Source organism: Caretta caretta, chromosome 2, assembly GCF_965140235.1.
Source record: "Caretta caretta isolate rCarCar2 chromosome 2, rCarCar1.hap1, whole genome shotgun sequence".
In the NCBI taxonomy this organism is placed as follows: Eukaryota; Metazoa; Chordata; order Testudines; family Cheloniidae; genus Caretta; species Caretta caretta.
Genome location: NC_134207.1, coordinates 114963098 through 114980154, shown reverse-complemented (window position 1 = coordinate 114980154; position 17057 = coordinate 114963098). Strand labels below are relative to the sequence as shown.

Sequence of the window (17057 nt, the reverse complement as noted above, 5' to 3'; positions counted from 1 at the left end):
AATGTGAATGAGGGGAAGGGTGCATTGCAGGGTGAGGGATGGAGGTGCATTGCAGAGTGGGAGGGTGCATTGCAGTGTGAATATGAATGAGGGGAAGGGTGCATTGCAGGGTGAGGGGTGGAGGTGCATTGCAGTGTGCCTGAGGGGGGAGCATTGCAGTGTGAATGTGAATGAGGGGAAGGGTGCATTGCAGAGGGAGGGGTGGGGGAGCACTGCAGTATGAGTGCGGGGAGAGGAGCATTAGACTGCCCGTGAGGGGCGGGGTCGCTGTGGCGGGGTATGGACTGTGCAGGGCTGGGGCAGTGCTTGGCGCAGCACGGAGGCTGGGCACACGGCGAGGGGAAGGCGGGGCCGAGCCAGGAGCGAGCGCCCGGACACCACGCGAGGGGCAGAGGCGGAGGCCGGCCACGGGGGGGGGGGGGGTGGCGTTAACGGCAGCCGCGGCGGGCTGTGCCGGGAACCGTAGTTCGCCGCGGCCGCCGCCACACTCCAATTCCCAGCGTGCCCTGCGCGGCTGGCTGACGTCACGGGGATGCGTTTCTACGCAGCCTCCCGCGTCCCGCCCCTGGCCTGGGGGCCTCTCGCGCCGGGTTGTCAGGGAGAGAAGCTGCCGCCGCCGCCCGGCCTCTGTCATTGGGGGCCGCTCCTCCGGCGGGGCGCGGGGCTGCGGCTCCCTCCAGAGGCGGCCGGCGGCGGAGCCACGCGGGGCGTCACCTCCTCCCAGCCGGCAGGTCTGAGGCGGCGGCCGGGCGCGTCCCCCGCTGTGCCCCCTGGGGTCCCAGTGCCGCTCCCCCCCCTCCTATCCCCCGCCCCTAAATCTGTGCCCCTCCCCCATCTCCGGCCTGGCCCCGCCGGCCGTGAGTCCTGGGGGTGGCTCATAACTACCGCCCGCGCCCGCAAGTGCTTCTCCGGCGCAGCGAGCGCGGCCAGCCGCCTCCCTCCATGCTCCGCGGTGATGCTGCTGCTGCTGCTGCGCCCTCCCTGCGGGTAACAGCGCCCAGCGCCTTCCGCTCCGGGCAGCCAAGATGTGGCAGAGCGTCGGGCTGACGCTGCTGGTGATCGTGGCCACGCTGGCCTGTGTGCTCTTGTTCATGCTGTGCGGTGAGTACGCGCCCCTAGGTCTCTGCGTGTGAGTCCCTGCCCCGATCCCTCTCCGCCGAGCCCGCTTCGGCGTTGCCGGGGGAGGGAGTGGGGAGGAGCCTGGTGCCCCGTTGTGGGGCTTGCTCACAGCGCTCTCTTCGCGTGTTCCCAAATCTTTGAGCCTTGAAATGTCTCCCGAGCTGAATTCACTACACTGGTCTGAAGTTTCAGAGTCGCAGCCGTGTTAGTCTGTAGCCGCAAAAAGAAAAGGAGGACCTGTGGCACCTTAGAGACTAACCAATTTATTAGCGTATAAGCTTTCGTGAGCTACAGCTCACTTCATCGGATGCGTACACTGGAAAATACAGTAAAACGATTTTATGTCCACGGAGAGCATTAAACAATGGGCGTTACCATACACACTGTAAGGAGAGGTTTCAGAGTAGCAGCCCTGTTAGTCTGAATTGGCAAAAAGAAAAGGAGGACTTGTGGCACTTTAGAGGCTAACAAATTTATTTGAGCATAGGCTTTTGTGAGCTACAGCTCACTTCATCGGATGCATTCAGTGGAGAGTGATCAGTTAAGGTGAGCTATTACCAACAGGAGAGAAAAAAAACCTTTTGTAATAGTGTGATAGTAATAGACATGGGGAAATAGTTTTACACTGTGTAATGACACATCCACTCCCAATCTTTATTCAAGCCTAATTTAATGGTATCCAAATGGTGGGGGCGGGGTGCATTGCAGTGTTTGTGAGGGGAGGGGTGCATTAGAATGTGGGGGGGTGGGGTGCACTGCATTTCCAAGTACTCCTGTTCTTTTTGTTCTGAAGTTGACATCCTTTTGGGAAACGTGTTGCTGAACAGTTATGCTCTGCAGATAGGACAGTATTAACGGCAATAGAAATACCAGTGAATGACTAAAAAAGCCTCCTACTGAAAACTGTGCTTTTTAAAAAAAAATTTAAACAACTAATTTGAGGTTAATTTGAGACTAACGGAAGGACGTTTATGGAGCCCCATAAAGAGAGGCACTTAAGGATACTCTATAGGTGTCTGTTGTATTTTAAAAAATCAAAGAAACAAAGAGAAGAGTTTTGAATGCTCTGTAAGATGCAATCTGGTCAGCTTCCTCATTTTCTTTACACTACCATGGTAAATGTTGATTGGAGTGCAGACCTTATGTAAAAAGCATGTAACCGGAGTGATGTTGAAAGACTAGGATTATTCTGTAATATTCAGGCATCCCCCTCTCTTTTTCTCTCTCCCCATATGTAACACATGGTAAGAACTTAACTAAAGAGTCTTATGAAATTCTTTGCGTAAATGCTTTTTACCTACCTTGGTCAGAAAATAAAATTATGTATTAAATTGATTAAAAATGCTTAAAGGACAGTGGAGCTTCCTCTTCTTAAGTAAAATTTTGGCTGAATTTAAGTGGTTTTCAAACTTTTTTTCTGGCGACCCAGTTAAAGAAAGTTGTTGATGCCCGTGACACAACCGAGCTGGGGATGAGGGGTTTGGGGTGTGGGAGGGGGCTCAAGACTGGGGAAGAGAGTGTTTGAGTGCAGGGGTAAGGACTGCAGGGTGGGGCTGGGAATGAGGGGTTCAGGGTATGGGAGGGAGCTCTGGTCTGGGGCAGGGGTTTGGGGTGCAGGAGGGGGCTCTGGGTTGGGGGGAGCTCAGGGCTGGGTTAGCGGATTGGAACATGGCATTGGGGCGCAGGCTTACCTCCAGTGGCTCCCAGTCAGCAGCGCAGCAGGGGTGCTAAGACAGGCTTCCTGCCTGTCCTGGCACCGTGGACTGTGCTGTGCCCCAGAAGCAGCCAGCAGCAAGTCTGGCTCCTAGGCGGAGGCTCACATGTGGCTCTGCATGGCTCTCGCCTGCAGGTCCCACCCCCCACAACGGAGCCAGTGCTCGGGGCAGGGGCAGCATGTGGAGCCCTGTGGTCCCCCCCTGCCTAGGAGCCGGACCTTCCAGGGCACAGTGCGGTGTCAGAACAGGTAGGGACTACTAGTTTTTACTGGCCGGCCACCAGGGTCCCTGGGTGCTGAGCAAGGCAACCCAGTGTCTTGCATTCTGTGACGCAGTACTGGGTCGCGACCCAAAGTTTGAAAACCATTGTTTTAGAGCCCTATCCTGCCAAGACTTCACACACGACTAGGGGTACTTGTGTTGGAATGTAGGCAGGATTGGGCCCTGAGTTTTCTAGTAACGTAAGTAGAAGAGTCTCTGGTAATAACTGTGTTTTCTTGGGTAAAAAATGATTTACCAGACACTCTCTCCAAGTTCATTGGTTTGGCAAATAGTCTAAATATTTGTATTGCCTCTTGCTATAATTCTTTTTCTGTGAGTGTTAGAAGTCTTCAGCAGTAGATTAATTCTTCCCAGAAGGACCTAACCCTACTGCCACTGAAGTTAATGTTAAAACTCCCATTGATTTTGATTGTACTGGTTTGGGCCCAATATGCCTACATGCCACAATGTTAGTCACCATATAAATTGTTGTAATAGTAGTAATAAAGCTAACTTATTTCCATTTCACTCAAATCAGGTAGTGACTCGACACCGTTCGTAGGGGAGAGCCCTTTTTCTACCAAACCAAACTTGGTGGGGAAGTTGGGATTTTAAAACTATTCTGGGCCCTTTTTTCAATACTTTTAATTCACGTACAAAACCGTAGTATGCATGGCCCAGGGAAGAGAGAATACATGTGGATTCAAATTGCAGAGTTAGCTATGTATGCAAAAATTCAGAAAAACTTTTGCTGAATCTTTTTGACTGTTTCAAACACTTCAGAATTTTTCAGTCATCTCTATAAGTTGTTAAAAAATACAGTATCAGTTATATTTATCATAAAAACGATGGTGGAATAGCAGAGTGAAAATGATATTTAGCATTCATTGCTAAGATAATGCATCAAAAATTGTGGGGTTTGTTTTGGTTTTGGGCTGTGAGGTGTGGTGTGGGGATTTTTTTGGGGGGGGGGGTTTGTTCAGGAAATCTTGATTTTTAAACCATTTTTAATCTTGTTTTGCTTTTGTAATTTTTAGTTATTTTCCTAAAGAAAGGTTGATTCTCATTGGTTGGTGACTATTAAAATTTGCTGATTTGCAAATAAGCAGAGCCTTTACACTGATATAAGACAACAGACGTTCCTTCAAATTCAAACCCCCATAGGTCCAAATGAGCAGTCTTGGGTGGATCGTCCATTCAGGAATCCAAGCCTTTGTGTCTCTTTGCATATGTTCTTTGTGCCATAAGGTACCCCATCATACCATTTTGCTTAACACTTGCCCTATAACAGCAACTCATGTCAAACAGTTTTTACTTGAACATGGTCCTTTCTCCACACCGTCAAACTGCTGAACACTTCCTGTGATTTGAGGTAGCTTTGCATGCTTGGGCTACTAAGGAAGACTCAATACCGAGTTTAAATCTGTTAGTGTAGTAGTCTCAAAAAGCAGTTTAATATCACATCACTCGTTACAATACAATGCTTTAGCTAAAACTATTATTTACTACTAAGCATTTAACAAATATTTAAACAAATCTGCTTCAGCAAGGCAACTTACAATTTCTATTAATGTTTGCATGCATATAGACATATACAGTAGACACCATTAAAAAGTTCACTGCTTCATTAACACAGTTAAATTTATTTTTGCTTTTTTCCCCCAGTGTCCACAATGTGCTTTGCACTTAGACACAGGAAAGAAGTCATGGTCCCTGCCCATGAAAGCTCACAATTCACCACAGCTACATTGATTTCACCTTACTTCCCTGCCCTGCCCCCCTACCATGGGACCACTCAAAGAAGTAAAGTTAAGCATATACTTAAATGTTTGCAGGATTGGGGCATAAGTTTTGTAGGGGGACTACTCCTCGTGCCATAATGAAGTCAAATCTTGTGGCCTGTTACAATGTTGTTTTTAGTGGTATACACTTTGAACTCTGTAATCAATATATTTCATTTTTTGCTTATTGTCTGTTCCTAACATATTAATGGAATAATACTGGCACTACATATTCTTTTATTTAATTACAGAAATTTTTTTAAAGGTTTAACCAAATGGGAAAAAATGTCTGATGCATGTTTCAAAGGTGATGTGTACAACTCCTATTTGTAGTTACAAATTTGTATTTAACACTTGGATCTGGTGGACATGTGTAGTGCTATTTGAATTTCCACTCTTTAACACAAATATGGTTAGTGTGTGCTATGCTGAATTAGTTCTGTTTTTTATCATGCAACTTAAATTAGTCTTTACCACTCTTCTATGGAGAAAAGAGAAAAATCTAAAACATTAAATGTCAACAGGAATTAATCACATTAGAAAAATTAAATGTTCAGCCGTGTAAAGACATAGGCCAAAATATTCAAACATATATGCCTAAAGTTAGGCACCTACATTGTTTTTTAAATAAAAATCCCTGAATAGGTGCCCTGATCTTGAATTACTTGGTATCCACAATTCCCATTGTCATCAGTGGGAGTTGATGCCTTTCAGAGCCTTGGTTGAACCTTGGGGAGGAGAAAGATAGGGGGTAGGGGAGCTCTTGCAGTTAGAAAAAAAATCTATTGGTAAACTGAGCACATTTATTACAGAAATGATTGAGAAACTGTAAACATGGCTGTTTGTCAGTCACTCTTTAAAGTTGAACTTCACTTTTAGCAACTTTGCTTTTGTTCCTTTTCCTTTCATTTCTTCTCAACTATTTATGATTTTGTTATTGTTTTCTGCTTTTTCCTCCCTGCCATTTGTGTGCTATCCTGTTTTCTTTGTGTGCCCATTTGAGTTATTAAGACTGGTGGCAGCGAGCAGGTAGGAGTTTCAAATTTCTCCCACTTCCATCCTCTTTGCTGGTTTCTGACCAAATTCCTGATCAAGGCAGAGTGAGCCTTGTTCAGTAGTCTGGATGCCTCCACCTTATACTGCAGCAAAGGAGAAGAGTGAGATCTGAAGCAGCTCCTTTCCCATGGGAGCTTAGGCTCCTTCAGCATGTGTGACTTTTCTGTTCTCATCAGGATCTGCTGTAGGGGGAGTATGCCACTCTTCATTCGCTTGAGCTCCAACAGGTCAGTAGAAGAGCTGAGATGTCTCCAGTGTGTAAGGGGCTCCAGCAGCAAGGCACGGGACTCTTCTGCCTAGAGAAAAGCACTATTCCTGGTGCCGTGAAACGAGCGCATGCTCCCAGTTATCACACAGCTAATTTAAGTATCAGCCTGGGTCTCAAATAGCAGTCATTTAAATCTGTATAATTTTCCCCATCTGTTTGTCTTACTGCTACCTATTTCAGGACTTTCCTTTTTCTTCTTCATTCCCTTCCATCAGGTCAGATTTTGGCTTCCCCAGTAATTCCTTCCTTCCCTCCCTTCCTCCCTCCCATTTTCCCTTTTGGCTTAATATCCTTCCTTTCCTCAATCTTTTTTAGCCTGCCTTCTTTCACTTTACTGCTTTAGCCTTGGTCGTCTCGTGCCTCTTGTCATTGGTAGTAAAAAGCTTTAACATGCCAAGATCTATGGTCATCAAACTTGTGTGCCACATCAGACAACAAACAGGTTTATTCAGGTCATGCAGACCTGAGTAAACATAATTGTTTATATGTAACAGCACACACTCTTTTGTGAATGGTGGGATCTTGACAATATTGAAGCACAGTCCAGAAAGTGAGGTTAGGATGAAGTGTCAGGCAAGCTGAACTGTGATATTACTAACTTGGGCATTTGTTGTCTGTACTTGATTTAGTTCCTCACAATACGCACACATTGAGCTATAGTGTGACTGCAAAGAGGTACATTTTGATGTGTGCTGAAAATTTCTAGTGAATTTTTGACTAGCAGGATGTGGTTTGACTTACATCTTGCATAACCCCACCCCCCTCCCCAAAAAACCAGACCAGATTTAACAAACATTGAGATAGGGGACTTCTGGGTACTATTTTAGAAGGCTGAATTTAGTTGTAGACAGGAACACACTTATGACACAAGCTGTTCTTTAATGCTACATTCAGTTGTTTCATAACTCTTTAATTAAAATTTTGCAGACCTTCAAAATCTAAGGCTGTGTCTACACTACCACTTAAGTTGGCAAAACGTATGTCACTCAGGGGTATGGAAACCCCCTCTGAGTGACATAAGTTTTGCCAGCATAATTGTGGTGTGCACAGCACTAGGTCAGCGGGAGAAGCTACCACCACTCATTGGGGGTGGTTTAATTATATTGATGGGAAAGCTCCCTCCCATTGGCATAGAAAGGCTACACAAGAGATCTTACAGCAGTGCCGCTGCATGGGTACAGAGGTGCCACTGTAAGGTCTCTAATGTAGACATAGCCTAAGAGACCTAAACCAACATTGTCCTTCTAAGGACAGTTAAAAAGAAAATGCCCTTTCCTTTGAAGTTGTCTTTAAAACGTGTTTGTAAAGAGGAGCTAGCAAGGCGATAAATTCTTTTCCTGTTGGGAAGGAAATAGGCCTGGACTGTATTTGAAAAGTTGCACTGAGGGAGAGTCAAGCTCAAAGAGCCCTGTGGAACCAAGCCACACATACTATGTCTATTGCATGTACATGGCCTGTGTTACCATAGTATTTGAGCTCTTCACAATTCTTTTTCTCATTCTCAGTGAGATTCTTGAAAATGCTGACAGGCCTCTGTGTTTTTTTCCATAATCTGTTTTGATTGTCAGTTTTCTTCCTGACCACGTTATATCTAAGGAACAGTTTGTGTCCTTACAGGCATTCAGCAATTCCAGTATAACACCTATGTTTTTAAAGAGAGACAATTTAAAAATCACTCTTCTCTGAATCTGTTTATTTAGTATTGCTTCAGATAACACTTTCTTAAATCAGAGCTTACACTGTGACTGAAAGCAATTAGAAAAAAAGGCTTTATCCACTTTGATTACATTATGTGGGGACACTTCCAGGGCTTCCCCTGGACAATCAGTCAGTTTTACATGTTTAGGTATGCCTTTTACACAGCAACAAGGGGAGAGAACCTGTGGGAGAAGAAAATAAGAAAATGGCTGTAAAACCTCCACAATTGACAGTGACAGTTGGGAGCAGGTGTCGCACCTCAGAGTACTTCTAACTTTTTTAATATAAATGACTAGATTTCAAATTGACCATCTCTTTCGTATCAAGACGTTGATTTTCTGTAAAATCCTGCACTGCTTTTTAAATCTGTATAGTGATTCAGTGTACTTAGTTGACCGTAGATTCTTAGTTGCTCAGTGAGGTCTGAATTGGCTGGTTATCTAATATGTCCAAATTCTTGTCTTAAACTAGAGAGTTTTGTAGATATACAAATGATCATTTGTAAGATGAATGGCTCAGTTCGCAAAAATAAAAGGAACACTTATTGTGTAATACCAAGTGATGTGCTCAGTGCCCCATTTATGCTGGTAATCTAGGGTATTAAATACATTTCAGTACTTTTCGTTCATCTTTTAAATGAGTTATTCTAGAGCACCTTATGCTATTTTGTGGAAGATGCTAAATATTTTGATATCTTGTTCTCTGCTGTCCCTAGAATTAAAACTGTACTCTTTATTATGTGAATTGGCTTTCTTTGAAGGGCTTCTAGGGAAAAAAATAGATAATTTGTTGTCTGTTTTTTCTTCATATATACGTTTGTAAGGTCTAATAAAGTACATTACATCTTTTTTAAAAAAAATCAAATCTTAGTGTATGATTTAGTGGCAAGAATGAGGACCTATAGAACTGGAGATTCATAGCTGCTTCATAGGTTTTCTTTAATTGTTTGTAATATCCTGAGTATCATTCATCTATATTAAATGTGTATGAAAATAGAAAACTAGTAGTAATGAGTACAGTTTTAATCCTAGCAATATGTATATTGCTGGTAGTTTTCTGTTTTCATTTGACACACTTATTGTTTTTTTCCTCTCTCTCTCCTGTGAGTAGAAACTAACATGCCTTTGCATTGTTTGATTGCTTTTCTATAAAAATTGGGCCAGTGAGGGAAATAGGATTTAACTACAGATTCTGTAGAGCCAGTTGCGGTATGCATGATCTTAGGGCACAAAAAATAATCTTTTTAAAATCTATCTTTCCAGAGAGAGAACTATCATCTTTCACATTCACTGATTCCCTAGATGTCTCTGTATTGTTATCATCTTCCTTGATGAGCCTTGCGTTATTGTCCACATTTAAAGGATGTCTATTATCATTCTCTGGTAACACCTAAAATAAATAATCAGGACTGGTTCTGCTAGTTCTGGGCAAACAAGATTTTTTAAAGGTAATTAAAATTCATATAGGCCAGTGACTTAAATTTGGGATTGACAGGATTTTCCCAGTTCATGATGTGAGTCAAAGTATTAATGATTAACTCTAAGCAGGATAAAACTAACATTTCTAGTATAACACATAACACTTTTATATAGCATAATTTTTCAAATCACTGTCCATAACTTTTACTAAAAATACCTCTGACTAAAACTTGAGGGTGGGTGGGACTGGGGGAGGGCTGCCCGGGTGCTGGCGGGGGAGGGGTGAGTTGGCGGGGCCATAAGGCTCCCTACCTGGCTCCACGCCTCCCTCGCAGCAGCAGAGTTTGGGTGTGGGAGGTGGCTGGGGCACAGGAGAGGGTGAGGCGGGCTCTGGGTGGTGCTTACCTGGGAGGCTCCCCAGAACTGGTGACCTCCCCCTGGCTCAGCTGCTAGGCAGAGGCGTGGCCAGGCAACTCTGTGGTGTGCGCTGCCTCCACCCAGAGCACTGGCTTCACAGCTCCCATTGGCTGGGAACTGCGGCCAGTGGGAGCTGTGAGGGTGGTGCCTGCGGGTGGAGGCAGCGCACACCACAGAGCTGCCTGGCCACGCCTCTGCCTAGCAGCTGAGCCGGGGGAGGTCACTGCTTCTGGGGAGCCCCTCCCGGGTAAGAGCTGCCCAGAGCCTGCCTCACCCTCTCCTGTGCCCCAGCCCCCTCTCATGCCCAAACTCCACTGCTGCTGGTGAGTCAAGGGGGGCACGGTAGCCCGAGACTGCCCCAGCAGCTGCCGGTACGACTGCCACAAGGGTTGCCTGAGCTATGCCAGAGCCAGGTGCCCCGGCTGCTGAAGTAGTCGCGGAGGTCATGGAAAGTCACGAAATCCATGACTTCCGTGACCTCTGTGACAAACTTGAAGCCTTAATTATGATGGTAGCATTTAAGAGTCCCAGTCATCAGGGCCCCATTGTGCTAGATGCTTTGCAAATGCATAACAGAGATAGTCACTTCCTCAGAGAGCTTACGATTGAAGTATATGGTTAGAGACAACAGGTGGATGCAACAAGCAGAAAGAGGGAGCACAGGGAAACAATGAGACAATGCTAGCCGACAAGACCAGTAATCACAGTTCAGTAACTTCCCTAAATATGGTCAAGTTTTTTTTGTAGGCATCATGGCAGAGGAGAGTTTTAAGGAAGGATGTGGGAGACAATAAGATGGCTTTTCAGATATTTAGTGGAGATCCTTCCATGCTTGAGGAGAGGCATGGAAGACAGCATAAAGATGTTGGTTTGGAAAATGTAACAATTGGGCATTGAAGACTGGAAACATTGATAGAGCAGAATTTACTCCTGGGAGAATTCTGCGTGTGTACAGAATTCATGTTCCCTGCAGATTTCTTTGCTTTCCCACAGAAAAGTCCCTTTCTGACAGGGAAGCAAAGGGAAGCTGTAAGAGCAGTCACACACCTCTCCCTAGCAGTGCAGGTACATTGTTTCAGGCACCCGGAGAACCTGGCAGAGAGGTAAATCATCTCAGGGCTGGGGACACCGGGCCAGTGGCTCTTACCCTGAGCCAGCATCAGCTGCTAGTCCTGTCTGCACTGGAGGCAGGAGAGGACGGGATTTGTTCTTTCCCTGCAAGGAATGTCTGGGACTGTGTCAGACCCAACCCCACAAAACCTCCCCCAGCTGCAGGAAGCTCGGCATCCTCCCCTGTTTCATGCCCCCATCGCTCCTCAACCGTTGGGAGGGGGCTCACTGTACAGGGAACTGCTCCCCCATCCACCCAACCCCCATGCATCCGCACCTCCCATACCCAGACACTCTTGCCAAGCCTCACTGGGCACATTCAGAACCCCCTTAGCCCTCCATACCTGAACCTCAACCCCACTGAACTTCAGCCCCTGCACCTGGACCCCCCCCTGCACCCACACCTCCTGCCTCTGAACCCCCACCCCTGCACCCATACCACCCCCCACTGAGTTCCCTGCAGTCAAACCCCCACCCTGATGCCCCACCCGCTGCACCATCCTGAGCCCCCACACCACTGACCCCCAACTAGCTGCACCCAGACCCCCACTCCACTAAGCCATACTCCTCCCACACCCAAAACCCCCCGCTGAGATTCCCCACGCTCAGACCCCTCCGCTGAGCCCCAACCACCTTCACCTGGAAGCCTCTGCAGAGTCCCCTTGCCCCTCCATCTGGAACCCTCCCCCCCACGAGTCTCTGTGCATCCAGATCCCCCCTCTGAGCTGCCTGCACCCAGATTGTTCCACACCAAATCTTCTCACCCCACACCTGAATCCCCCCCACACTGAGCCCCTCCACACTTGGATCCTACCTGGTTGAGCCTGCCTTCCCCACACCTGGTGCGCCTGGCGCAGAGGGGCAGGGTCCCAGGGTGTTTCTGGGGCAGGCCCAAGCCTTGTGCTTTGTCAGGTTTGGGTGGTGCCTCACCTCTGAGTCCGCGTCCTGGGGGTGGGGGGTTGCAGGGTGATCTCCCACCTTCAGCAAGCCAGTGGCCTGTGCTTCCCGCTGCCATGCTGGAGCCTCTACATTTATTTATTGACAAATAAAACTTGCAGAATTTTAAAATATTGTGCACAGAATTTTTAATTTTTTGGCGCAGAATGCCCTCAGTAGTAAGAATCGAAAGATGACCTCTTGATATCCTGTTCAAAATAATGGTTAGATTGGGGGTAGGCTGTGCAGGGCATTAAAAATGAAGACTAACTACTGTAATTTGCTGTTCTGATTAAACAGCACATGTTTTAAATTGCCTTTTATAGTCCCTTCCCTGTATATGGAGGTCGGGGTGGGAGGAGCTGTCCAATACTAAATAGTGTTCCCTGATCATTTTAACTTTTCTGTAATGGAATCCTGGAAGGGTAAATGAGGTAGTACCTTGTTTAAGCAAGACTTTTGAACTGAAGGGATCAACTCTTCCAGTTGAAGTATCACTTCAGAATATTTTGAGGGCTAGAAGAATGAGAACCTCGTCAGTCTGATTCTAGAACAGTGCTGTGGTTTGTACTAAATCCTAATTTAAGATCTTCCCACACCTGTTATAAAACTAGCAGTGTAGTAAAACAGCCAAAGCATGATCGCATTCAGCAATAGTTTATGCAGAGACCGAGGTATTCTGGTCTATTTATTGAGTGAGCAAGTTTAGGCTAGAAATGCTGGGCTTATCTTTTTACAATGAAAAAGTGTCATGGCCAGTCAAGAAACAAGAAGGAAGCTCATTTTAACACTGGAAGGATGATACCCATAACTGTGCGATATTCATTACCCCCTGTTGCAATGCTGACATATTAACGTTCACAGGGAGCTCAAGTCCTAATCTGGAATTTGAACTTGGCCTCTTCTGGTCCAGAGACGAGAGTTCTACTAGTTGAATCAAATTGAGAACTGTAGATCATTTTAAAATCTTTGGAAAGGGGTAATCCTTTTCCGAGCGCTGGTAAGCAGTTGATGAATGCACTTTTTGTAGCCTGGGTTTTTGTATGTTGGAAAAATATGAAGTTGTATAACATAAATGAGTAACTCTTTGGTTTTTGTCTCCCATAGGTTGGTATGTGGTGTGGCAACTGTTTTTATCTAAATTCAAGTTCCTGAGAGAGTTGATAGGAGACACAGGATCCCAGCAGGGGGATAATGAGCCTTCAGAGTCTGAAGCTGAACAGGAGACTCCACCCACTCCACAGAGATGTAGACAGAAATCGGCACGGCAAAGAAGGGCACCAGCAGAAGAAGCAACTTAAAAAGATAGTCAACTATGAACAGATTAAACACTTCTGCTGCTCTGTGTGATTCAGCGGTTTGGTTTTACTAAAAACAATGGGCTGAAAAAAGCCAAATACCTGTGAGTCTTTACTTTTGGATTTCAGATATACACTACTTTAGTAGCGGTTCAGGAAGGGCTTTAATGGTAAGCCATATAGAACTAGAAAAAAGAAGGTGGGGGGAGAATCTCTCCGCCTGGAAAAGGCTGAGCTGCTGTAGCTCCCGCCCTTGCAAATGGATGCGGTTTCCTGGTCCCTAGACCTAGCCTTTCCATTCGTCTGAACAGGGTAAGCATGTCAGACTGGAAATGGTTCCGAACTTTATTTTTATTTCACAGCACTGCAACTAGTTGTAGTAAAATTTAATTTTATTTCTGCATTTCATTCAGCTATATAAATATAAATATATATATATTCTTCAACTTGTCAATGCATGTAAACTTGAAAGATGTTCAAAGGATATCCTGCTTGCACGGTATTCTAAAATGAGGTTTAGTAACCTTTTCTGTACATGAGAGAATCCGTACTAGATGCACGTGATGTGGAGGTTGTAACTATCTCCTTAAAGAAAAACATAATCAGGTGACCATACCTGGCTTCTTGGTTTTGACACAAGAAGGGTTACAGGTAAAACTATTCTGCTAGACGTCTGTGTTTTGTCATCTGAATCTCTGACTCCATTTTTACTGGAGATGGGGAGGTGCAGCATGGGTTAAGTGTCTTCACTGTTCAGTATCCTAAAGTGGCAAGCACAGTTCTAACTCACTTTAAAATGTAAACATTTTTACATCAGGTATTTGGTACCAGATTTTTTTTTTTCTGGCGCCATTTATTATGAAGAATTTGTGACCAATTTGGTGGACACCACTTTAATAGTATTGTAGCAATGTGTTTAGTACCTCATGTTTGGTGGTGGTGGTTACTGGTTGTATCAGCAATTTAGCAGATTCTCCCAGTTCTTCAGTACCTGAATTGTACTCCAGGTGAACATCCTTTTTTTATTATTATTTTTTTGCATTGTACTTCAAGCAAAATTAAATCCCACATTGCAGCAATCTAGCAACTTTGTAAACTAGAGTTTAATGTGTATCAAACAAGGAAGAATAAGCAGGTGCTGCCTCTGAAGGGGGATGTTGGGGGATGAAGCTACAAAAAGAACAGTGTCTGTGTTTTGGAACAAGCTCATTTGACTTCCTTTCATAAACTTTGGATGCATCTTGTTGATTTGTTTAATTTCTCCTTAGTTTTCCCTGCATTCAGATTCTGCTCTACAGGAAAATGTCTTAAAACTACAAACTATGAATCCTACATCTGTGGACAAACTCTCTTGAACCTCTAGTGACAATAGCAATGCTTAGCTCTTTGATAGAATGATAGATAGAATGCTAAGCAATGCTTAGCTCTTTGATAGAATGTGCTCTTCTCCTATGTCTGGGAGAAGAGCACATTTTTACTGCCTTTATATTCTAATTTATCTGTGGATATTATTTGAAAGCCAATGTGTTAGGATTTGAAGATGACAGTATTCACTGAAATATACCACAAACAGCTGACATAAACTTTCTTCCTAATGTGTCAGTGTTAAAATATGTAATGGATGTCCTTGACCCTTCCCTGCAAGTTCTGTGTTCTTTCTTTGTTTACCAGCAGGTATGTATAAACATGCTTTATTACAGGATTACACTTTCAAGCATGGTTACACATCAGTTTGCACATATCCTCAAAACACATGTAAAACATATTAATAGTTTTTCCTATTCCATACTTCCTACTGGTGAGAATGGGAACTGGAAATGGCTATTGATTTAAGGTAATATCCCCATTGTACTGTATTCAAACTGTTCAACAACATTGTTTCCTTTTCCTGCTTGTTTCAAGTGTTTGCTGTTAGGACATACTCAACAGTATAGTCCATTTGATGTTCAGTATACCTTCAGCCGAACAGTTCTAAGCAGATTTGGGAGCACTTTTCTTAATCTTTTCATTAAGAACATACGTTTTTGTAAACTCTCATTAATTTTAGTCTGCAAAAGGACTATAATCTTGATATAAAGCATTCCTACTATATGTACGTTTCAGTTTTAACTGAAATATAAGTACACATAGGAAATACACAGATAGCAAAAAGCTGACATTTCTAATCTCTCCTGCTGAAAGAGGTAATGGAAACCCACAGACAGGCTCTAATTTCAACAGCTGTGGAAAAAATGTGAAATTACAGCTATACAGATACCAAGCAAGGTAGCACTCGAAAGTCCTTGTGCCTCATGCCTTGAGTAAGTTGATGAGGGAAACCCAGTAAGTTTCAGTGCTGACACTTCTACCTGGAAGTGTGCAATAACATGGAAATTAAAACTAATGAATATAGAACTCTGGGAAGCAAGTTTGTCCTGCCTTTCTGATCAACATTTCCCCCACATGGAGTTCATCTAGTCTGTCTGTCATTTTGTGAAAAATAGCCAACACTCTTACTAATTAATAATGCTGATGTGACCTACTTGCCAGTAACACTAAATCCACCTATAACGTAACATTCATGCTCCTAGTAGCAGCATGACAATGAGATTTATATTGTAGAGATAGTGTGAGTTGTGTGGCTTCGGTGATGAAGATGTCAATGTATAATATGAATAGGAGAAAATAAAAAGGGTTTTCTGCACATGTCCCATGTGGAAACTTCGGCATATTGGGGTTTTACACACACCTATAAAACAAGGGTGTATTTATGTGAACATGTGCCTGTGAGCAGGTCCAAGGTATTAAGTTTTACCAGTCCAATAGAACTCATGTTCTTGTCTTCAAAAAATTTTGTTTTGGACTTTTTTTTAACAATGTACATCTAAAGTATTTTAGTTGTAGCTGAGCACTTCGTTTTTAATTAATACAGTTCTAAAAAAACCATTTTGTAAGGCAAAAATATAAATGACTGATTTAATCTTTGTTTTAATTAGATTTATTTTTAAATATATATGCCTTATTGCAACCATTCTACTGAATATACTGGTTGGTTTTGGTCAATTAATTTAAAATATATTCATATCACTTTTGTAGCAATGGTTGAGTGAGCAGCAGTTATCTGCTTTGTATGTGAAACACTTTATTTGAAAAGGCTACTGCCAGGGATCGTAGAACAAGCACATAATATAGGCTGGTTGAAAAGAGTAGGTAAATAATGGCTACAAATTCAGGAGAAAACTGAGGACAGTTGTATTCTTGTAGGATTTTTCTTATGACTATTGCAAAATTCAGACCTGTTAGGAAGCCATTATGATTTTTATCATGGTTATTTAACACCTGCCCACAAGGCTAATTCTATGCAGTTCATTCATTAAGCACTGCTGCTGTAGCTATTTGCAGTAAATGCTATATACTGCGCTGCAATCAGTGAGCAACTTGCTGCTTAACGTTAGGTTTACACTGACCCAGACCTATGTATGTTTCAACTTCAGTTTGTTTGGCAACAGCCAGAATAAAGAATGTGTTTAATATAGTCATTTGCGTCTTCAGTGTTAACTGTTAAAAGATACTGTACCTAATGCTTCCGTGGTTTGTCTGTATTCATCATGTTAACTGTTCTTTTAAACTGACTGCACAGATAACTTAACAAAAACAAAATAAAATACACTTGATATGAGAACTCTTTTGGTACAAGTTAATATTTTTGGAGGAGTATTGGTATCTCATTTGCAAAGTAGTATGGTGGTTCTTTAGTTTGGGCGCAGAACAGTATGTAATCAAACCCAACGGTCAGATTTCAACCGTTATAACGGATGCAAATGGCTTGAATCTATAAAAATAGCCAACTGCTTAATTAAAAATTAACATCCTTAACTTTTAAAACAATATTCCCTCAAATTAGAAATTAACACCTGTTCCTTTCACACTTTTCCCCCTCTACATTGTTGTTACACTTTAGTGTGGCTCTATATAAGGTTGTTTATCAGTACTGACCTATC

The 17057-nt window shown here is 43.7% G+C and overlaps 1 protein-coding gene across 1 annotated transcript; it reads left to right on the top strand.

The window, feature by feature from the left end:
* The first annotated feature begins 559 nt into the window (after positions 1-559).
* On the top strand, positions 560-16738 carry SMIM13 (small integral membrane protein 13). The gene is made up of 2 exons (XM_048839835.2): positions 560-1101; positions 12887-16738. The coding sequence occupies exons 1-2, from the start codon at positions 1026-1028 to the stop codon at positions 13078-13080; spliced, it is 270 nt and encodes an 89-aa protein (XP_048695792.1). The 5' UTR covers positions 560-1025; the 3' UTR covers positions 13081-16738.
* Positions 16739-17057: the final 319 nt, after the last annotated feature.

Excerpts from the sequence above, each read along its gene's own strand:
- SMIM13 (XM_048839835.2), top strand. The coding sequence starts at position 1,026 with ATGTGGCAGAGCGTCGGGCTGACGCTGCTGGTGATCGTGGCCACGCTG. Across the intron at positions 1,102-12,886 it reads GCTCTTGTTCATGCTGTGCG|GTTGGTATGTGGTGTGGCAA; the intron begins GTGAGTACGCGC and ends TGTCTCCCATAG.